This window comes from Plectropomus leopardus, chromosome 12, assembly GCF_026936395.1.
Source record: "Plectropomus leopardus strain MGB_pleo_1.0 chromosome 12, ASM2693639v1, whole genome shotgun sequence".
NCBI classification, from domain to species: domain Eukaryota; kingdom Metazoa; phylum Chordata; class Actinopteri; order Perciformes; family Serranidae; genus Plectropomus; species Plectropomus leopardus.
In genome coordinates this window covers 35,445,001-35,462,500 of record NC_142187.1, presented here as the reverse complement: position 1 = coordinate 35,462,500, position 17,500 = coordinate 35,445,001, and the positions used below count along the sequence as shown (strand labels likewise).

Sequence of the window (17,500 nt, the reverse complement as noted above, 5' to 3'; positions counted from 1 at the left end):
AGCAACAGCAGGACGAGCCGGTCCCTCCGAGCAGGAATAAGACAGCCGGATCATTACGGGGATGAAAGCTGCTGCAGGCGTGTCGCCGCTCTGATTTAATATTCTCACGCATGTTGACGGGCAGGAAAATAATTACTGCATATTTGGATGAAGTGTTTGTTTAAGAGGCTTCTGTCTTTGACGCGATGGTGAGGAGTTCACCTCGGGACAGAGACTCATCTGACCTGGAGGCGTTTAACGTGTTAACGAGACGCTTCTACACGACAGCGCAGCCGGAGCACACGGAGAGGAAGGAGCTCTTCAGTCTGTGGTACTTTTACTCACTCTGCAGTAAATATACTTTCAACAGTCCTCTCACATTTAGCACACGTTCCTAAATGTCAGACTCTACATTTTCTACGAATCACAGCGGGTCACGTGATCACGAGTCTCACGCCGGCGGCTATGAGAGCGAAAACATTTATCTCGAAGTTCAAGATAAAATCATTTTAAACATTGCACGAAAAACGTACCGCGATACATCTATATATATATATATATATATATATATATATATATATCTATATATCTATATATATATATATATATATATATATATATATATATATATAGATATTCAATTTATCACCTACATGTAGTATGTAGTACTTGCAGTATGTAACACCTGCAGTATGTATGTAGTGCATGTCATGTAGTAAATGATGTAGAAGGTCGACGTACGTACTGCATGTAGTCTAAAGTAAATAAAAATAAATAAAAAAATAAATACACAACATGCAGTTTGTAGAACATACAGTTTGAAGTACACACAGTATGCAATACATGTAACGTAATATTTGCAGTATGTAGTTCATGGAGTATGTATCTCGCACATGTCACATGCAGTAATATTTAGTACATGCATTATGCCTGTTGTAGATGATGTATTGAGTGGATGACCCTATGATGCAAATGCAGTATTTAGTACGTGCAATTTGAAGTTCTTGAAGATGTAGTATTTAGTAGATGCAGTATGCAGTACATGCAGTTTGTAGTAACGCAGTATGTACGGAGCACAGGTCACGTGCAGCAGTATTTAGTACATGGGTGATTTATGTAGTAGATGATGTATGAAGTAGATGACATATGTAGTAGATGCAGTATGCAGTACATGCAGTTTGTAGTACATGCAGTATGCAGTACATGCAGTTTGTAGTAGATGCAGTTTGTACCACATTCAGTATGTGTGTACATGTCACATGCAGTAGTATTTAGCACATGCAGTTTGTAGTAAAGGCAGTAAATAGAAGATGAAGTATCTATTAGATGCAGTATACCTATATGCAATTTGTAGAACATAAAGTATGAAGTACATGCAGTATGTAATACATGACATATGTAATACTTGCAGTCTGTAGTAGATGCAGTATGTATGTAGTGCAAGTCACATGGAGTAGTATTTAGTACATGCATTATGCATGTAGAAGATGATGTTTGAAGTAGATGTATGTAGTACTACAAGTACTACATATATGCAGTATGAGAAACATGCAGTATGTAGTACCTACAGTATGTAGACAATGCATAATGAAGTAGATGCAATACATGGAGTTTGTAGTACCTGCAGTATGTAGACGATGCATAATTAAGTAGATATAGTACATGTAGTTTGTAGTACATGCAGTATGTAGTAGATGCAGTATGAAGTAGATGCAGTATGCAGTACATGAGTTTTGTAGTATCCTGTTTGTGGTATGCAGTACATGCGTCACTTTTCAATGCAGTTCTTTGATCTCACTTTGCTCCTGTTTGATTTCTATTTTCTGTTGATATTTTCGGTTTTATGTACCTCTGATGACATTTATGACTGCGGACATATTTCATATCTGAGCCCGCGGAGGAAAGAGCGGCGTTTGACCTGACGACAAACTCACCATCTTTGCAGCCTGAGCCTCTCCCTCCGCCTGGATGATCTTCTGTCTCTGGTCCTGTTTGGCTTTTTCTACGTAAAACTGAGCTCGCTGCGCCTCCTGCTGGGCTGGAGAGGAACACACACAACAATTACATCACACACACAACAACAATACACACCAACATCACACACACAACAATCACATCACACACACAACAATCACATCACACACTAACATCACACACACAACAATCACATCACACACACAACAATCACATCACACACTAACATCACACACACAACAATCACATCACACACAACAACAATACACACCAACATCACACACACAACAATCACATCACACACTAACATCACACACACAACAATCACATCACACACACAACAATCACATCACACACTAACATCACACACACAACAATCACATCACACACACAACAATCACATCACACACAACAACAATACACACCAACATCACACACACAACAATCACATCACACACAACAACAATACACACCAACATCACACACACAACAATCACATCACACACTAACATCACACACACAACAATCACATCACACACACAACAATCACATCACACACACAACAATCACATCACACACTAACATCACACACACAACAATCACATCACACACACAACAATCACATCACACACACAACAATACACACACAACAATCACATCACACACCAACAATACACACCAACATCACACACACAACAATACACACACAACAATCACATCACACACCAACAATACACAAACATCACACACACAACAATCACATCACACACACAACAATCACATCACACACTAACATCACACACACAACAACAATACACACCAACATCACACACACAACAATCACATCACACACACCAACAATACACAAACATCACACACACACACACCAACAATACACACAAACCAATCACATCACACACCAACAATACACACAAACCAATCACATCACACACCAACATCACACACCAACATCACACACTAACACACTAACGTTATTTGTTTATTATTGTTATGTTTTTAACCTCATAAATGTATGTTTTTTCAGTTTTACTTCCTCTTCTTTGTGGTTTTGTTGCTTTTATTGTTTTTGTTGTTGTTGATTTGGGTCCGTTACTTTGTGTTCGTTATTTTGACATTAAGCTCCGTGTATATTTGAATTTTATCCTAACTCTGCCGAGTTCCTTCTTGCTGTCTTTAATGTTTCTGTTTCTCAGAGGTCGCGCCGTTTCTACTCACCGACTTGTTTGGCCTCGACCGCGGCGGTGTACTCTCGGCTGAAGCTGAGCTCGGTGATGGCCACGTCGTCCAGGATGATGTTGAAGTCTTTCGCCCGCTCAAACAGCTCTCTGCGGATCAGCAGGGACACCTGCAGGAGGAGTCGACGTTTAAAGCACGAAACAGAGCTAACGGAGGGATCTTTACTCCCTCGTTTCTCCCAAAGTTTAAAGGGCTGTGCACACATAACTATGATCAGCACTGTAACGATGATCAGCACTGTGGCTATGATCAGCACTGTAACGATGATCAGCACTGTAACTATGATCAGCACTGTAACGATGATCAGCACTGTGACGATGATCAGCACTGTAACTATGATCAGCACTGTGACGATGATCAGCACTGTAACTATGATCAGCACTGTGACGATGATCAGCACTGTGACGATGATCAGCACTGTGACTATGATCAGCACTGTGACTATGATCAGCACTGTGACTATGATCAGCACTGTGACTATGATCAGCACTGTAACTATGATCAGCACTGTGACGATGATCAGCACTGTGACTATGATCAGCACTGTGACGATGATCAGCACTGTAACTATGATCAGCACTGTGACGATGATCAGCACTGTGACGATGATCAGCACTGTGACGATGATCAGCACTGTGACGATGATCAGCACTGTGACTATGATCAGCACTGTGACGATGATCAGCACTGTGACGATGATCAGCACTGTGACGATGATCAGCACTGTAACTATGATCAGCACTGTAACTATGATCAGCACTGTGACGATGATCAGCACTGTGACTATGATCAGCACTGTAACTATGATCAGCACTGTGACGATGATCAGCACTGTGACTATGATCAGCACTGTAACGATGATCAGCACTGTGACTATGACGTGGTGAGCGTCCACGCTGATGAACGATAACGTTCTGTAAACAGTGGCGCAGAGCAAATGCTACGCTCTCCACGAGAATGGATGTTTGAGCTGCTGCTGCTGTGAGGAGGCCGAGGAGGAAACGCCGAATTCTTCAGGGACGACAGGAATCAAACGCATCATTACTGTCGTCTTCTGAGGACAAGTTTCATTCCTATTTTGGTCTGCGTCAACATCAGTCTGCTGACATTGTGGCGATGGAGGATGTGAATAAAGACAAAAACTAAGGTTCAAAAATGTCTTCAAAAGTTTTTCTTTAAAATAAAAAAAAGTGAAGAAAAAAAACAAACACTTTTTCTTAAAAAATTAGTCAACATTTTAAAAGAAAATTAATCCCACCAAAGTTTTCAAAAATAAAATTGTAAACCTCAATGATAAACAGTAAAAATACACATTTCAGAGAGACTTACTAAAAACTGAACGTGCTTCTGCACGGGCAGCGTTTTTGTTAGAGCAGTCGTTTTAAAGCTGTTCCTCATAAAGTGGCCACTGACTGCATCTGCTGATAAAAACACGTGAAAAAAGCTCGAAGTCGCCACAGCGGCTGACGCTCTGAGTCCGGTACCTGAGCTCTCTGCGTGATGAGCTGCGAGGCGTTGAACTTTGCCACGACGCTCTTCAGCACCTCGTTGACGATGGACGGCAGGACACGCTCGTCGTAGTCTTGTCCCAGCTGCTGGTAGAGGACGGGCAGGTTGGACGCCAGCGGCCGGGACAGAACTCGCAGAGAGATGTTCACCATCTGAAGGTCTGAGAGCAGCCGGAGGAAAATACGTTAACAGCTGATGATGATACCGAGGAGGGGTCGACCGATATTGTTTTTTTCAGAGCTAATACCGATATTAGTACTTAAAGAGACCGATAATTGATATTTGGAACCCATATGCATCTTCAAAATTCTTACCAGGTTACTCATTGTTGTTTTTGCCAAATTTAGAATTTGGAATTAGAGCTGAGCGATATGAAAAAAAGTCTTATTGCAATCATTTTTTTTTCATATCGGTAGATATCAATATATATCACGATATACATCAAATCAGTATTTCTGTGGAGCTTAAAGGTTCCTTTGACTCCTCAGTGAGATATGAAGATATCATCAGGTTCATTTAGGTTAAATATTTATTTTCTGTCAGACATTGAACATGACAAATATACTGTAGAGCAGCATCACCAGCTGGAGGACCTATTCTACTGAAACTCACAGAGGTCCAGGTACTAAAATGTCCTCCCAGCAAAGGTCCGAGCCTCAAACCTAAAATCAATATCACCATTAACTGAACATTTTACTTTGATGACGATTAAAGAACGATAATTTTGCTTTTTTTGTTTTTTTTGTGGTTTGTTTTTTGTCCTCATAGTTCACTGACACAGTGTCATGTGACCATGGTGTGTTGGAGTGTAATAAACATATGATTTATTATTATTGATTAAACTTTCCAGCATTATATCAAAATGAAAAGCTCCATCTGAAAGAGACTTCAGGTAAACTGAAGCACATTGTGCTGATAATAGTCCAACCTCTCCTGACTGCAGGACTCTGACTTCAGCTTCTGTCAAACTTCTGTGCTGTTAATCATTTTACTCAGGAATTAAAAACTTTTGAGTCGGCCTACTTCTCCTATAGCTGCCGACAGCCTGCCGACATTCACAGTTAGGGAAAGGCTGAAAATAAGCTCATGTGCTTGTGGCCCCGGGCCCCCAAAACATTACATCTGCCCCTGGTAATAATAATGAGAGCTCAGCGCGAGCGGCTGGATGAGACACGGAGCGATGCGTCCTGCTGTTTCTAAATTATTCATCCAAAGTAGGGAAAGGGTTAACAGATTTTCTAAATAACCGACATACCAACATGGGCAACATTATGTCGGTTAGAGGTTCTGAATGTCGGTTTTGATTATTTTTCCATTAACTGCCCAGCACTACTCTTAAAAAAAATGTTGTTCTCATTCTTACATTTTATTACACCTTGGCCGCGGGTCCAGAGAGGACAGAGTTTTGGTCCGGAGCTGGACCGCGGTCCGTCAGTTGGTGATGCCTGGCTCACAGGTACATGTGATGAATCAGTCGCTAATAATATCCACCTCCGGGTGTGTTGGTCGGCGCAATGACAGGTGTTTTATTGGAAAACCTCGCAGGAGCGAGACCGTTTGTAAAACTGCTCGTGTCGGTGAGGACTGTCGCACATGTCCGTGCATGATGCCATTTCGGAACAGTTTCTGGAAACTAGGGCTGGGCGATATGGCCAAAACTTAGGGGTCGACAGATTATCAGCTCGACCAATTATTGGGGCCGATATTTGGCATTTTGCTGATTATCTGTATTGGCGTTTTATTTTAATGATGTTGAAAAAATTGATTAATTAAAAAGTGCAAAGAAAGTGTCAGCAAGGGGGGAATTTGACTTTGTAAAACCTCAGAAGAGCTTATTTTATTTAAATTTTCACTTATTTAGGAGCCGTTACTACCTTTTATACAGACCGTTGAGGCGGGATAGCGGCGGGATATTCCCGCCTTGAGCAGGCAGCGTAAAACTGGCTCGTGTCGCCTCAGCTTTGAACTTTTCACAAAGTGTTCGTGTTTCAGATTTCGGAGTCTGACCTTTGCTTCCGGTGAGGGAGGAGATCTTTCTGGGTCTGGCTCTGATGTCGTAGATGATGGGATACTGGAACCAGGGTATCCTGAGGAGACGCGACACACGTCAGAGCAGAGCAGCAAACAAACATCCGGTCATCAGGCGGGCTTTCACCACAGATTTGTGCAAAACTTAAAGAGATATTTTCAAAATGTCGATAAAACTCAACGTGGAGCTGTGGAGTGATGCTCTGCGACTTCTCTGTTGATAACATCCCAGTAACCATGGTGATGGATGTTCAAAACATCAGCAGCTTTATTTCTATTGCAGCCACCAAACTAGCCGTCATTATTTCAATCCAAGGCCACGTAGGTGTGTTATGGAGCCATGATGGAAAGGCGAACCCCTTATACGTGGGAGCGGCCACGTATGAGGGATTTCTGGGAGATGTAGTCCACGATTTCACAGAGGAATTGTGGATTCAAAACTTCCAGATGATCCGCTCAACTTGGTAGCCAGCTCCTATTTCATGCAAAACTGCGATGGAAACTGGATATTTAGCCGTTCCCGCTCATCGAGCGAGTGTCCTCAGGAATTAAAAGAGCCCCGAAAACTGCACAAACACGAGCCTTTAAATTCACATCCTTCACAGACAAAACAGAACCTGAAAACTGTCCTTCTGGACATTTTTGTTCGGCTCTGGGTCCGACGTGTCGGGCCTCTGAGACCTGAATCTGCTGTTATGGTAGCTTATAGGAACATTCTTAACTTTTTCTTTACTGACTCTGTCAGACTGCTAAATTTAATTTAATTTAATTTAATTCATTATTTATTTTTATTTTATTTCATTTCATTAAATATTTTATTTATTTTTTGTTTATTTTATTTTATGTCTGCCTCTCTGGGCTGTATTAAAAAAAGGGAACGTCATACGGACAGATGTTAGCGGAGATGAAGGTGAAGGCGAGAGCTTTACGAGGTCGTGGGACGGTTTGGGCGTGGCGTTGTTTGGACCCTGATGATCGAACTGCCTTGAAACTCTGCAGGTGTGTTTATAGCTGCATCTCAAAAATCAGAATATCATGAAAAAGTTCAGTGTTTATCAGTTATTTAAGAAAGTGACATGTAATTCGGAGTGAAGGAGCTCCAACCAAGTACTTAGTATATAAATTAACATACTTTTGAATGATCTTAGGAAATATTCTGATAATTTGAGATGCTGGATTTCTGATAGTTATTAAAAAGCTATAAGCCTTATTCATCAAAATTAAAACAAAAAAAGGCTTGAAATATTTCAGTTTATGTGTAATGAATATTCAATATATGAAGGTTTATTTTTTTGAATTAGATTACTTAGAGTAAGTAACTTTTTCACGATATTGTAATTTTCTGACATGCAGCTGTATATTCGCGCGGCGCCTCGTACCTGAAGTGGAGTCCCTCAGAGAGAACCGTGTCCATCTGCATCCCTCCGATCCTGTTGAAGATGATCGCTCTCTGTCCTCCTTCAACTGCAGGAAACACAAACACAGAAACCTTTATTAATACCTGAGGCCACGACAGAAGACAGCCTGTCCGACAGCCGGAGATCTGCCCCCCTTTCAGCTCGCCGCTATAAACAGATACTATTTACAGAAATGCAGCGACCCGACGATTTCAGGCTTGACAGCGATACCCGGGCTTTACGAATCAGTCGATACCCGACACTGATCCGATCCCATGGTTGAATTAATAAACTGTATACCTGACCATGGGGAAAAGGCATCAGGTGTGACTTAAACTTTACTCTTCTAACTTTGTAAAACTAAATGTAACAATTAACACATAGATATAAATGCACTGAATCTTTATTTTTTTAATTTATTTGTTATTAAAACAGCAACAATTTTGCACCAGCAGCAACTTGGAACAGCTTTCAAACTCAAAACAAGAAGGAATCACATTTCTGAAAATAAATCAAAATGCATAAAACGCAGCAGCTGAAACTGGGAATAAACAAAAGTAAACGAACAAACCTATTTCTAAATATTCAGTGAAAACAGGAATTCAACATTAAATATAGCAGCTGAACCTGAGAATACAGGAGTGACTCGGTCAAACGTACAAACGCACGCCGTGACGCTGCTGTTGGTTCTGGATTTCCACATTTATGAGCGATCTCACTCAGTTATGAAGTCGTGCTGCTCCTGCAAATATTTCACAGCACGGCGACCAGGACCACGCTCAGACTGCCGAGTCCGTTTAAAGTCCGACTCTGAGAACTGGATTTATTTCCTAACATGTTCGCAGGATTCAAAAGTCCAGTTAATAACAATAACTCCACTTTTCCTGACCTCGTGTGAGCGTCCTGAACGCACGGCTGTGCACCTGTACCTGTGTACGTCGCTTCCTTCACTCCGTAAGCCAGAGCTCCAGCGCCGATCAGCAGTTTGACGCCGAGTCCTGCACCCCGAGGTCCCGATGACATCCTGCCTGCGATCTGCCGCAGCTGCTGCAGGAAACCCTGAAACACAAACCTCCGGGTCATCCACCGCCGTCTCCCGTCGGAAACTCGTTTCTGCACCGACACTGAACTTCGATCGGATCGTACGGATCGATATCGGGCCTGATCGACACATTCTTTAACCGATCGGGATCGGCTATTTTGAGCACGCGCCTCGTCCGATCCTTTGTTTAGGTCCGCCGTCACACAGGTGTCGTAACGGAGAGCACGATTTGTGGCAGATATTCGGGTTTTACTGTGATGCTGCTGCTGCCATAAGAAAAAATCTGATTATTTTCATGTTGAATTAAATTTCTGTTGTTTATTTTAAGTGAAACAGTTTTACTGCAAAGCTGCGATGAGTGACTGTTTTTTATTTGTTGTGAATGGAAATGTTTAAAGTTCAGCTATAACATGATGAATTTATTTCTCATTTTTAATGTTCTGTACTTTTATTACAACGCAGCACTAAGTGGATCTGAGAGCAGTTTCTGAAGACGCATTTTACTTTCTTTACTTTGTCATTTGGTTGAAAAAACAAATGCTGCAGCAAGTGGAATTGTAATAAGAGCCGTCAAAAAAAAAAGTTTCCTTTTTCTATTTTAGTTAAAAGAAAACATGAAGCAAGCAGACATTTCTTCTTGTCAGCACATACACTGATTTTTATACATTTAAAGTAGTTTATGTGTGAAGTGTGCAGCTGGATTATTCAGATAAAAACAAGTATTGGGACTTGATGCTTAATACTGGATGAACAGGACAGACTGGGGCATCCCTAATTCGCACATTTCTGTACACTTAAAAAAAACAGGCACTTTAATAACAGATAAATGTTTAAATATGATATTGTTAAATTTTCTTAGCTTTATTTTACATTATGTCTCTATTATTTTGCACGATGTTCCTTTGAAAAACGAATCCTCTGATTCAGAAGAGTACAGCCGCTCACTCTCGAAGGCTCAGCACACACTGAGCTGATTTCAGGGCAGAAAAGTCCTTCATGGTTAAAACTTCACAAACAGACAAAACACTGAGTGACCTTCACACGGGATCACTAACCATGCTGAAGGTCAACTCAAAATTTAAACCTCAGTGGCAGTCCTGATATAGATATATATAAACTCTGAGGGGCTGTATATAATTTACTGCTCATTTATACTTCGTTATGTGTCTTACAGTGAGGAACTGTGGCGGTCGACCTTTAAAACAACGACAGCTTCAATAGTCTTACAACAAAAATGAGCCATCTGTGACATAAAGAGGCTGATTAATGTGATCACACGTGAACTGTTGTTGTTTTATTAAATCCCAAACCAGGAAACCTAAAGACTTGGTTTATTATGAAATAATGCAAATAATATTTAACGCAAGAAAAAAAGTCACTTCCAGAAGGAGTACAAGGGTTTTGATTCGAGGTTTTCAAAGACTAATTTTTCTGTACCAAAAGCTAAAAAAAGAGAGAGATTAAAAGGAGATGTGTCTTTGCTGTCTGAAAATTTAAAAATGCACGACTAATTTTTTAATTTGCAAAAGAATGATTTACAGCATTATTTTTGAGGGTTACAAGACTGAATGTTTTTTTTATTATTGAAAAAGTAGTTTAACTTGATACGAGTGTAAGATGGGCATATGTAAGCGTTTGCTTCTGCTCGAGCCTTTTCAGTCACTTCTCAATAGCGGTCTCCCACTGCCTCCCCAAATCTCACCTTTTATACCCTCAATGTTTCATCTGTGTATTCTGTTCCTCTGTTTCATGTAAGCATCTCTCAGCACTTAACATCCTTCATTTTGTATTTGTCTTATTTTTGTATCTCATGTAAAGCACCTTAGAGTATGTAGAAAGTCTCATATAAGTCCTATATATTATTGTTGTTGTTGTTGTTGTTGTTATTACACACTGTTGATTTTCTTAATAAAGTTTATATAGTTTGTACTCACTGAATTACGTGTGATGACTGGATAAAAACACACTATCTGAACCTCCAAACGCTCTCATAAGGACTGAAACTAGCCACAAAAACGCATTCCATATGTGAGCAGGAGCAACCAAACTCCATTCAAACGTCCGCTGATTTAATATTTGCTGGAACGAAAAGCAAATTAATCCCATTGTTAGACACAATTGATGATCTGCTTTAATTTAATGAGCTGCGAACTTCACTTCGGCTTACGGGTACCCCGAAAAAGTGGAATTATTTTAACAGAATATCAGCATTTTCTGTTTGTTTGTCGTTATTTAAATCAACCGCCGCGTAACGTGACATTACCGGGCTCCGGTGCAGCGGTCAGCATAACCGATGACTGTAAAGATATTTAAGCGGCTCAGTGTATAACATGTACGCCGAATTGAAGAGGATACTCTACAAAGTCTGCACGAGTTCAAAGTGCTGCGATATGACGCATTAACGCGTTTAAACTCGAGAGAAATTGTTCATTTGTAAGATTTTTAGGCGGAGACTGGCACCTGAAGCGAGCGAAGCTAAAAGGAACATTCCTGCAAGACTGCCGATGAAATAATAACTAACCGACATTGATTAGCTTAAATCAAACCTCCAGCTTCAGTTTTGACCTGCAGCTCCTGGAAACACCTCGGCCACCATCATTACTCTGAAGCTAACGTTAGCTTACATCACAATCGCCTGACTCACGTGCACTTTTAACCATCCTAACGTTAACCGCTTATGTCACGAGCCGGCGTGCAAACGGCGGGAAACAGCAGAGAGGTTCAACCGGACCGAAGGCGGGAAAATGCGATATAAATGATTTTTTTTAAAGATTTAAAGGTGAAAACACACTTACGCCGGGCTCTTTATTCGCCATGCTCGTCCTCTCAGAAAAACCCAAGTGAAGAAGAACGACAAGGTCACGCGTGATGACGCACTTCCGTGTACGCGGGGCAGCATGGGAAATGTAGGATTTCATCGAGGTTGTATTGTGTTAATAAAAATAATAACAATAACTACTACTACTACTACTACTACTACTACTACTACTAATAATAATAATAATAATAATAATAATATAAAAGTAAATAAATATTATATTATTATTAAAATTATAAAGATTACAAAAATGAAAATTTAAAAAAAAAATCAATCAATCAAGTCAATTTGCACAGGTTTCAAAGGGTTAATCCACATTAAAAAGAAATGTAAATGCACCCGAGTTATTCTACAACTTTGTTTTCATCTGTAGTCCTTCTGCCTGAAGGTAACAGGCATCTTAGAATAATAAAAAGAGTAGTTACATTTATGACTTATGAAGTCAGGATCATGGGATAGTTAAGTAAAAACTGAAGTTCCAAGTTTAATTATATGACTTTAGAAGTCCAAATAATGAGATGCTGAGTTAAAAACAACAATAACAATAACAACAACAACAAACAAACAAACAAAAGAGACAAGATCATGAAACTAACCCTTAGTGCCTGCTTTAACATTATTTTCAAAATCAAAATTTAATTTACAGAATTTTAACCCTTTAAATGCCAGGTTTTTGTCATGATGTCACTTTGTTTTTAGATGACAAAAAAAACGCACATATTTCAGTATATTCAGTATAAAATACATATTTTCAGTATACTACATGCTAAATAGATTTTCTCTTCGTGTTTTTCATTCTTCATTTTTTGATCATTTTGGCTTTTGACAAAAAATGACAAAATTGTGAAATTAACCCTTAGATCCCACTTTAATATTACACACTCATACTGCTGTGCGCACAAAATATGCTTTTCAAAATAATAAAAAATATATTGTTATTGTTGTTATAATTACTGTTATTATTTATTTATTTTTGTCTTGGCAGAAATGGTCTTCCATACTTAGCTCCTAAACTCGCCGGTTCTCTTTCGGTTGCAGTTGCAGCAGTGGAGCTCGGGTTGCCTCCGTCGGCCGACTGTCCGGTTGCAGTTGCAGTTGCAGTTGCCGCCCTGGCGGCTCGCTGATTGGCTCAGAGAGAGTTCCTCCTGAGGAAATCACTCCTTTTATAGTTAACGGAGCGCCGCGCGGGCCGTTTTTCCGGGTTCACACTCGCGCAGCATGTAGAGGAGGCGGACCGCCGACACCTGGAGCACCGCGGACACACCGGAGCCCCGACACCACGGCATCGATCATCGATCAGCTATCAGTGAAGGTGAGGAGCGGGGGGAGGAGGGGGGCCGTGCTCGTGGCCGGGTGGGGGTGTCGGAGGGCTCAGTCCCGTCTGGGTGGATCCTGGTCTCAGATCAGACATGTCAGGTCCTGCAGACCGCTGCAGACTCACCAGGAACAGACTGCAGCCCGACTCTGTTCTCTTATCAGCGACAGCGCGTGATCGCCGTGACCGTCATTATCATTATTATTACTACTTTATTACTACTTTGTTATTACGTCACTCCCCGGGGAGCGTCCGGTTTGGTTTCTGCTCTGAGACCAGATCCCTGAGTCACCAACATCACGGCGGGTTACTGAAGGTATGTGACGACACGGTGTTTGGAGGCCTGCTGTGCACGCGACAAGCACCCGAGTAACCTACATTTACCCAAATACTGCTGCCGAGAGGTACTTTTACTGCAAAACATCTGCATTCTGACAAACCTTGTACTTTAAACTGTAGCTCAGTTTACAGAGATGATGTGGCATTAATGCTGCAAGAAAACAGTAACCTCTGAGTATTAATACTGCAATAAAACATCAACAAACAGTGAAGGAAAGTCTTTAACAAAGTACTTAACTATTCTGAGGTACTTGTACTGCAGGTATCCTCATTATGTCAAACACTGTACTTTAAACTGTAGCGAAGAGTGTATAGAGATGATGGGATGTGAATGCTGCAAGAAAAAAATACTAATGATGTATTAATACTGCAATAAAACATCAACAAACAGTGAAGGAAAGTCTATTGAAAAGTACCTAAGAACAATTTTGAGGTATTTTACTGCAAAATATCTGCATTTTTTCAAACTTAGTACTTTAAAATGCGGGTAAGAGTTTACAGCGACGATTTGATGTGAGAGCTAAAAAAGTACTAATGATGTATTAATACTGCGAAACCACACCAACAAACAACGACGGAAGGTCCATAACAAAGTACTCAAGAACAATTCTGAGGTACTTTTACTCCAAAATACCTGCATTTTGTCTAGCTGAAGCTTAAACTGTGAGTTTCCAGAGATGATGTGAATGCTGCAAGAAAAAAGTAACCTCTGATGTATTAATACTGCAATAAAACATCAACAAACAGTGAAGGAAAGTCTTTAACAAAGTACTTTGCAATTCTGAGGTACTTGTACTGCAGGTATCCTCATTTTGTCAAACATTGTACTTTAAACTGTAGCGAAGAGTGTACAGAGATGATGTGATGTGAATGCTGCAAGAAAAAAATACTAATGATGTATTAATACTGCAATAAAACATCAACAAACAGCTATAACAAAGCAAAAAAACAGTATTTCTGATGTTTTAATACTGCAAAACTACTTATCAAACAGTGAAGGAAAGTCTATAACAAAGTAATTAACAACAATTTTGAGGTACTTTTACTGCAAAATATCTGCACAAACTTTGTACTTTAAACTGTAGCTGAGAGTTTACAGAGATGATGCGGCATTAATGCTGCAAGAAAACAGTAACCTCTGAGTATTAGTACTGCACTAAAACATCAACAGAGATAATGCAAAAAAACCAACTTCTGATGTACCTGTTAATACCACAAAATACAGCAACAAACATTGGTGGAAAGTCTATAATAAAGAACTGTACTTAAGAAATTTTTTGAGGTACTTATACTGCAAGTATCTAATTTGTCGAACATTATACTTTAAGCTGTTGCTGTGGGTTTACAGAAATTATGTGATGTGACGATGTGAAGAAAAAAATAATATTTGAAGTATCAGTACTACAAATTTCACCAACAAACATTAGTGGGAAGTAACAAAGTACTGTACTTAAGTACAATTTTGAGGTAACTGTAGTACTAGTATCTGCATTTTAAACAAGCTTTATTCTTTAAGATGTGAGTTATCAGAAATGATGTAATGTGAGTCCTGCAATAAAGAAATACTTCTTAAGTATCAATACTGCAAAACCACAACAACATACTGTAATGGAAACTTCATAACAAAGTACTAATAACTATTTTGAGGTACTTGTACTGCAAGTATCTGCATTTTGCCACCTTCATAATTTGCAGAAGAGTGCTGGAAGAAAAAAATAATCCAATACCACAAAACTACAACAACAGACAGTAGTGGAAAGTACTAAATACTGTACTGAAGTGCAGTTTTAAGCTACTTGTACTTCACTTGAGTATTCACATTTTCTGCTGCCTGATACTTGTACTCCACCAGCGCCTTTATACTGCACTGCGTTTATTGAAAAACTTTGCAGATTCAGATTATTAATACAAAATAGTAAGAAAAACTGCAGTATTCAGAGTGCCATTAACCCTTTGACGCCCAAGCAAAGCCGCTGAATTCTTTGAGAAAGAAAGTGGAAGGTGGCAACTTCACAAAAATGGTCCAAAAATGATCAAGAATTTTATAAATATCTGTAGCATAATTTTAGATATATCATTTTAAAAAAGTAACACTTTTGAAATCAGGACTTTCACTTTAAACAGAGTATTTCTACACTGCTGTATTACTGCTTTTACTGAAGTAAAACTTCAGAGTATTTCTTTAACCACTGCCAACAAATACTGCGTCACGAGTGAGGCGGCTGCGTTCCAAATAAAAACTCAGACGCTGAATCTAAAATAAACGCTGAAAGTGAAAGAGGTTTTTGCAGAGCGCCGAATCTTTGATGTGATCTGGATTTTAATGTTGCAGCTCAGTCTGACTCCTGCATGACGCTGTGCAGTAAAAGTACTGTGATATTAAAATAAAGTAATATTTTTCCTACTCTTACTTCCTAAAGTAATATGTACTCGAGTACAGGCTATGCTTGAGTATTTCCAGAAAAGTACCGGAAATTCTCCAACAGTGTAACTAACTTTACTTCAGCTTCACTCGAGCAGCAGATTTAAAATATGGTTTCGATTATTTTCATTATTGATTAATTATTGGATCAATAAAAAAGCTGAAAAATGTCCAACATGATTTCTTAGAGTCGGAGACGACGACTGAAAATAAGATATTCACTTTAATAAAAATGGGAGCAAATCCTCACATCTAAAGTATCTGATATTTGGAAGTATTTTTGATTGAAGAATAAATTAAACGACTCGATTACCAAAATAGTTTCAGATCAGTTTAATTTCGACTAATCAATTAAATGTTGCAGCTCTAGTTTACTTGTCAACACATCAGCGGTTGTGGAAGATTTATCGACTCGCTTCTTTTAAGTTAAAGTACAACAAGTTAAAAATATTAGCTGTAAAAAATCGTAAAAAAAAAATCAATGAAATAACCTCCAGAAAATTAAAGTAAAATATCAGCGGCTATAATAAATATAATAATTAAAGGTTTTTTGGAGAAACAGTGTTATTTTACAAGTTTCTATTATGACGAAACTCCCTAAATAAAGTGATGGTATTAAAATTTTAACATAAAAACATTAAAGATTTATTTTTTCTGTTAAAGTACAAGTTTAAGTTAAAAATACCTTAGAAAAATTTTTTAAAAAAAATGACTTTAAGCAGCAGCTGCAAAACAAAATCTGTAAATTAAAGTAAAATATCTGAATTCAAATGATGTCATAAAACAATAAATGTGCAGAAATTTTCATTTAAGGTTTTGCAGAGAAACACTTTTTAAAATATTTTTTTCCTAATTTATTAGGATTGAACACTTTAAATAAAGTGATGACACTAAAAACAACATAAAAACAGTTATTTTACAGATTTTTCCTGATTTATTTAATAAAATACCTTCAAGAAAGTGAAAAATTAATCAAATTAATTCAAATGAAGTAATAAAACAATACATTTTCAGAAATGTTCTCTAAGGTTTTGCGGGGGAACACTGTTATTTTTCAGACTTTTCCTGATTTATTAACTTCAATAAAGTTTTGACATTTTAACAGAAAATCAGTTATTTTATAGAATTTTCCCGATTTATTATGATAACAATAAACATGATAAAAATGGTCAAATGACCACCAGCAGCGAGAAATAAAATAAAATAACATAGAATAAAATAAAATAAAATAGAATAAAATATCCTGATTCAAATAATAATAATAATAAAAAAAAGATGTTTATATTTTTAGCTTCGATCTCTTTCTGAACAGTGTTAACTGCGTCTTTATTTTGTTTTGTTTGTAATTAATGTCATTTTTTTTGTGAAGCCAAAGACAATTTTCCAAATTTTTGGACAAATAAAGATCTAATCTAATCTT

The 17,500-nt window shown here is 38.6% G+C and overlaps 2 protein-coding genes across 3 annotated transcripts in view; one reads left to right on the top strand and one right to left on the bottom strand.

The window, feature by feature from the left end:
- The window catches only part of phb2a (prohibitin 2a), a 15,740-nt gene extending 3,653 nt beyond the window's left edge, over positions 1-12,087 (bottom strand). Inside the window, exons 1-7 of one of the 2 annotated variants that reach the window (XM_088085970.1) lie at positions 11,982-12,087; positions 9,074-9,203; positions 8,127-8,211; positions 6,727-6,806; positions 4,695-4,879; positions 3,190-3,319; positions 1,914-2,017 (exon numbers count right to left, since the gene is read on the bottom strand). In XM_088085970.1, the coding sequence (XP_087942096.1) occupies positions 1,914-2,017; positions 3,190-3,319; positions 4,695-4,879; positions 6,727-6,806; positions 8,127-8,211; positions 9,074-9,203; positions 11,982-12,002 (735 nt within the window). In that variant the 5' untranslated portion in view covers positions 12,003-12,087. Of the gene's footprint in view, positions 1-1,913; positions 2,018-3,189; positions 3,320-4,694; positions 4,880-6,726; positions 6,807-8,126; positions 8,212-9,073; positions 9,204-11,707; positions 11,729-11,981 lie in introns of those variants that run through there. The other variant, XM_088085972.1, reaches the window with a different exon arrangement.
- A 980-nt stretch (positions 12,088-13,067) lies between these two features.
- The window catches only part of LOC121951355 (CYFIP-related Rac1 interactor B-like), a 16,519-nt gene continuing 12,086 nt past the window's right edge, over positions 13,068-17,500 (top strand). The window contains exon 1 of the mRNA XM_088085969.1: positions 13,068-13,316. The gene's annotated coding sequence lies outside the window, so the exon portion shown is untranslated. The remainder of the gene's footprint in view (positions 13,317-17,500) is intronic.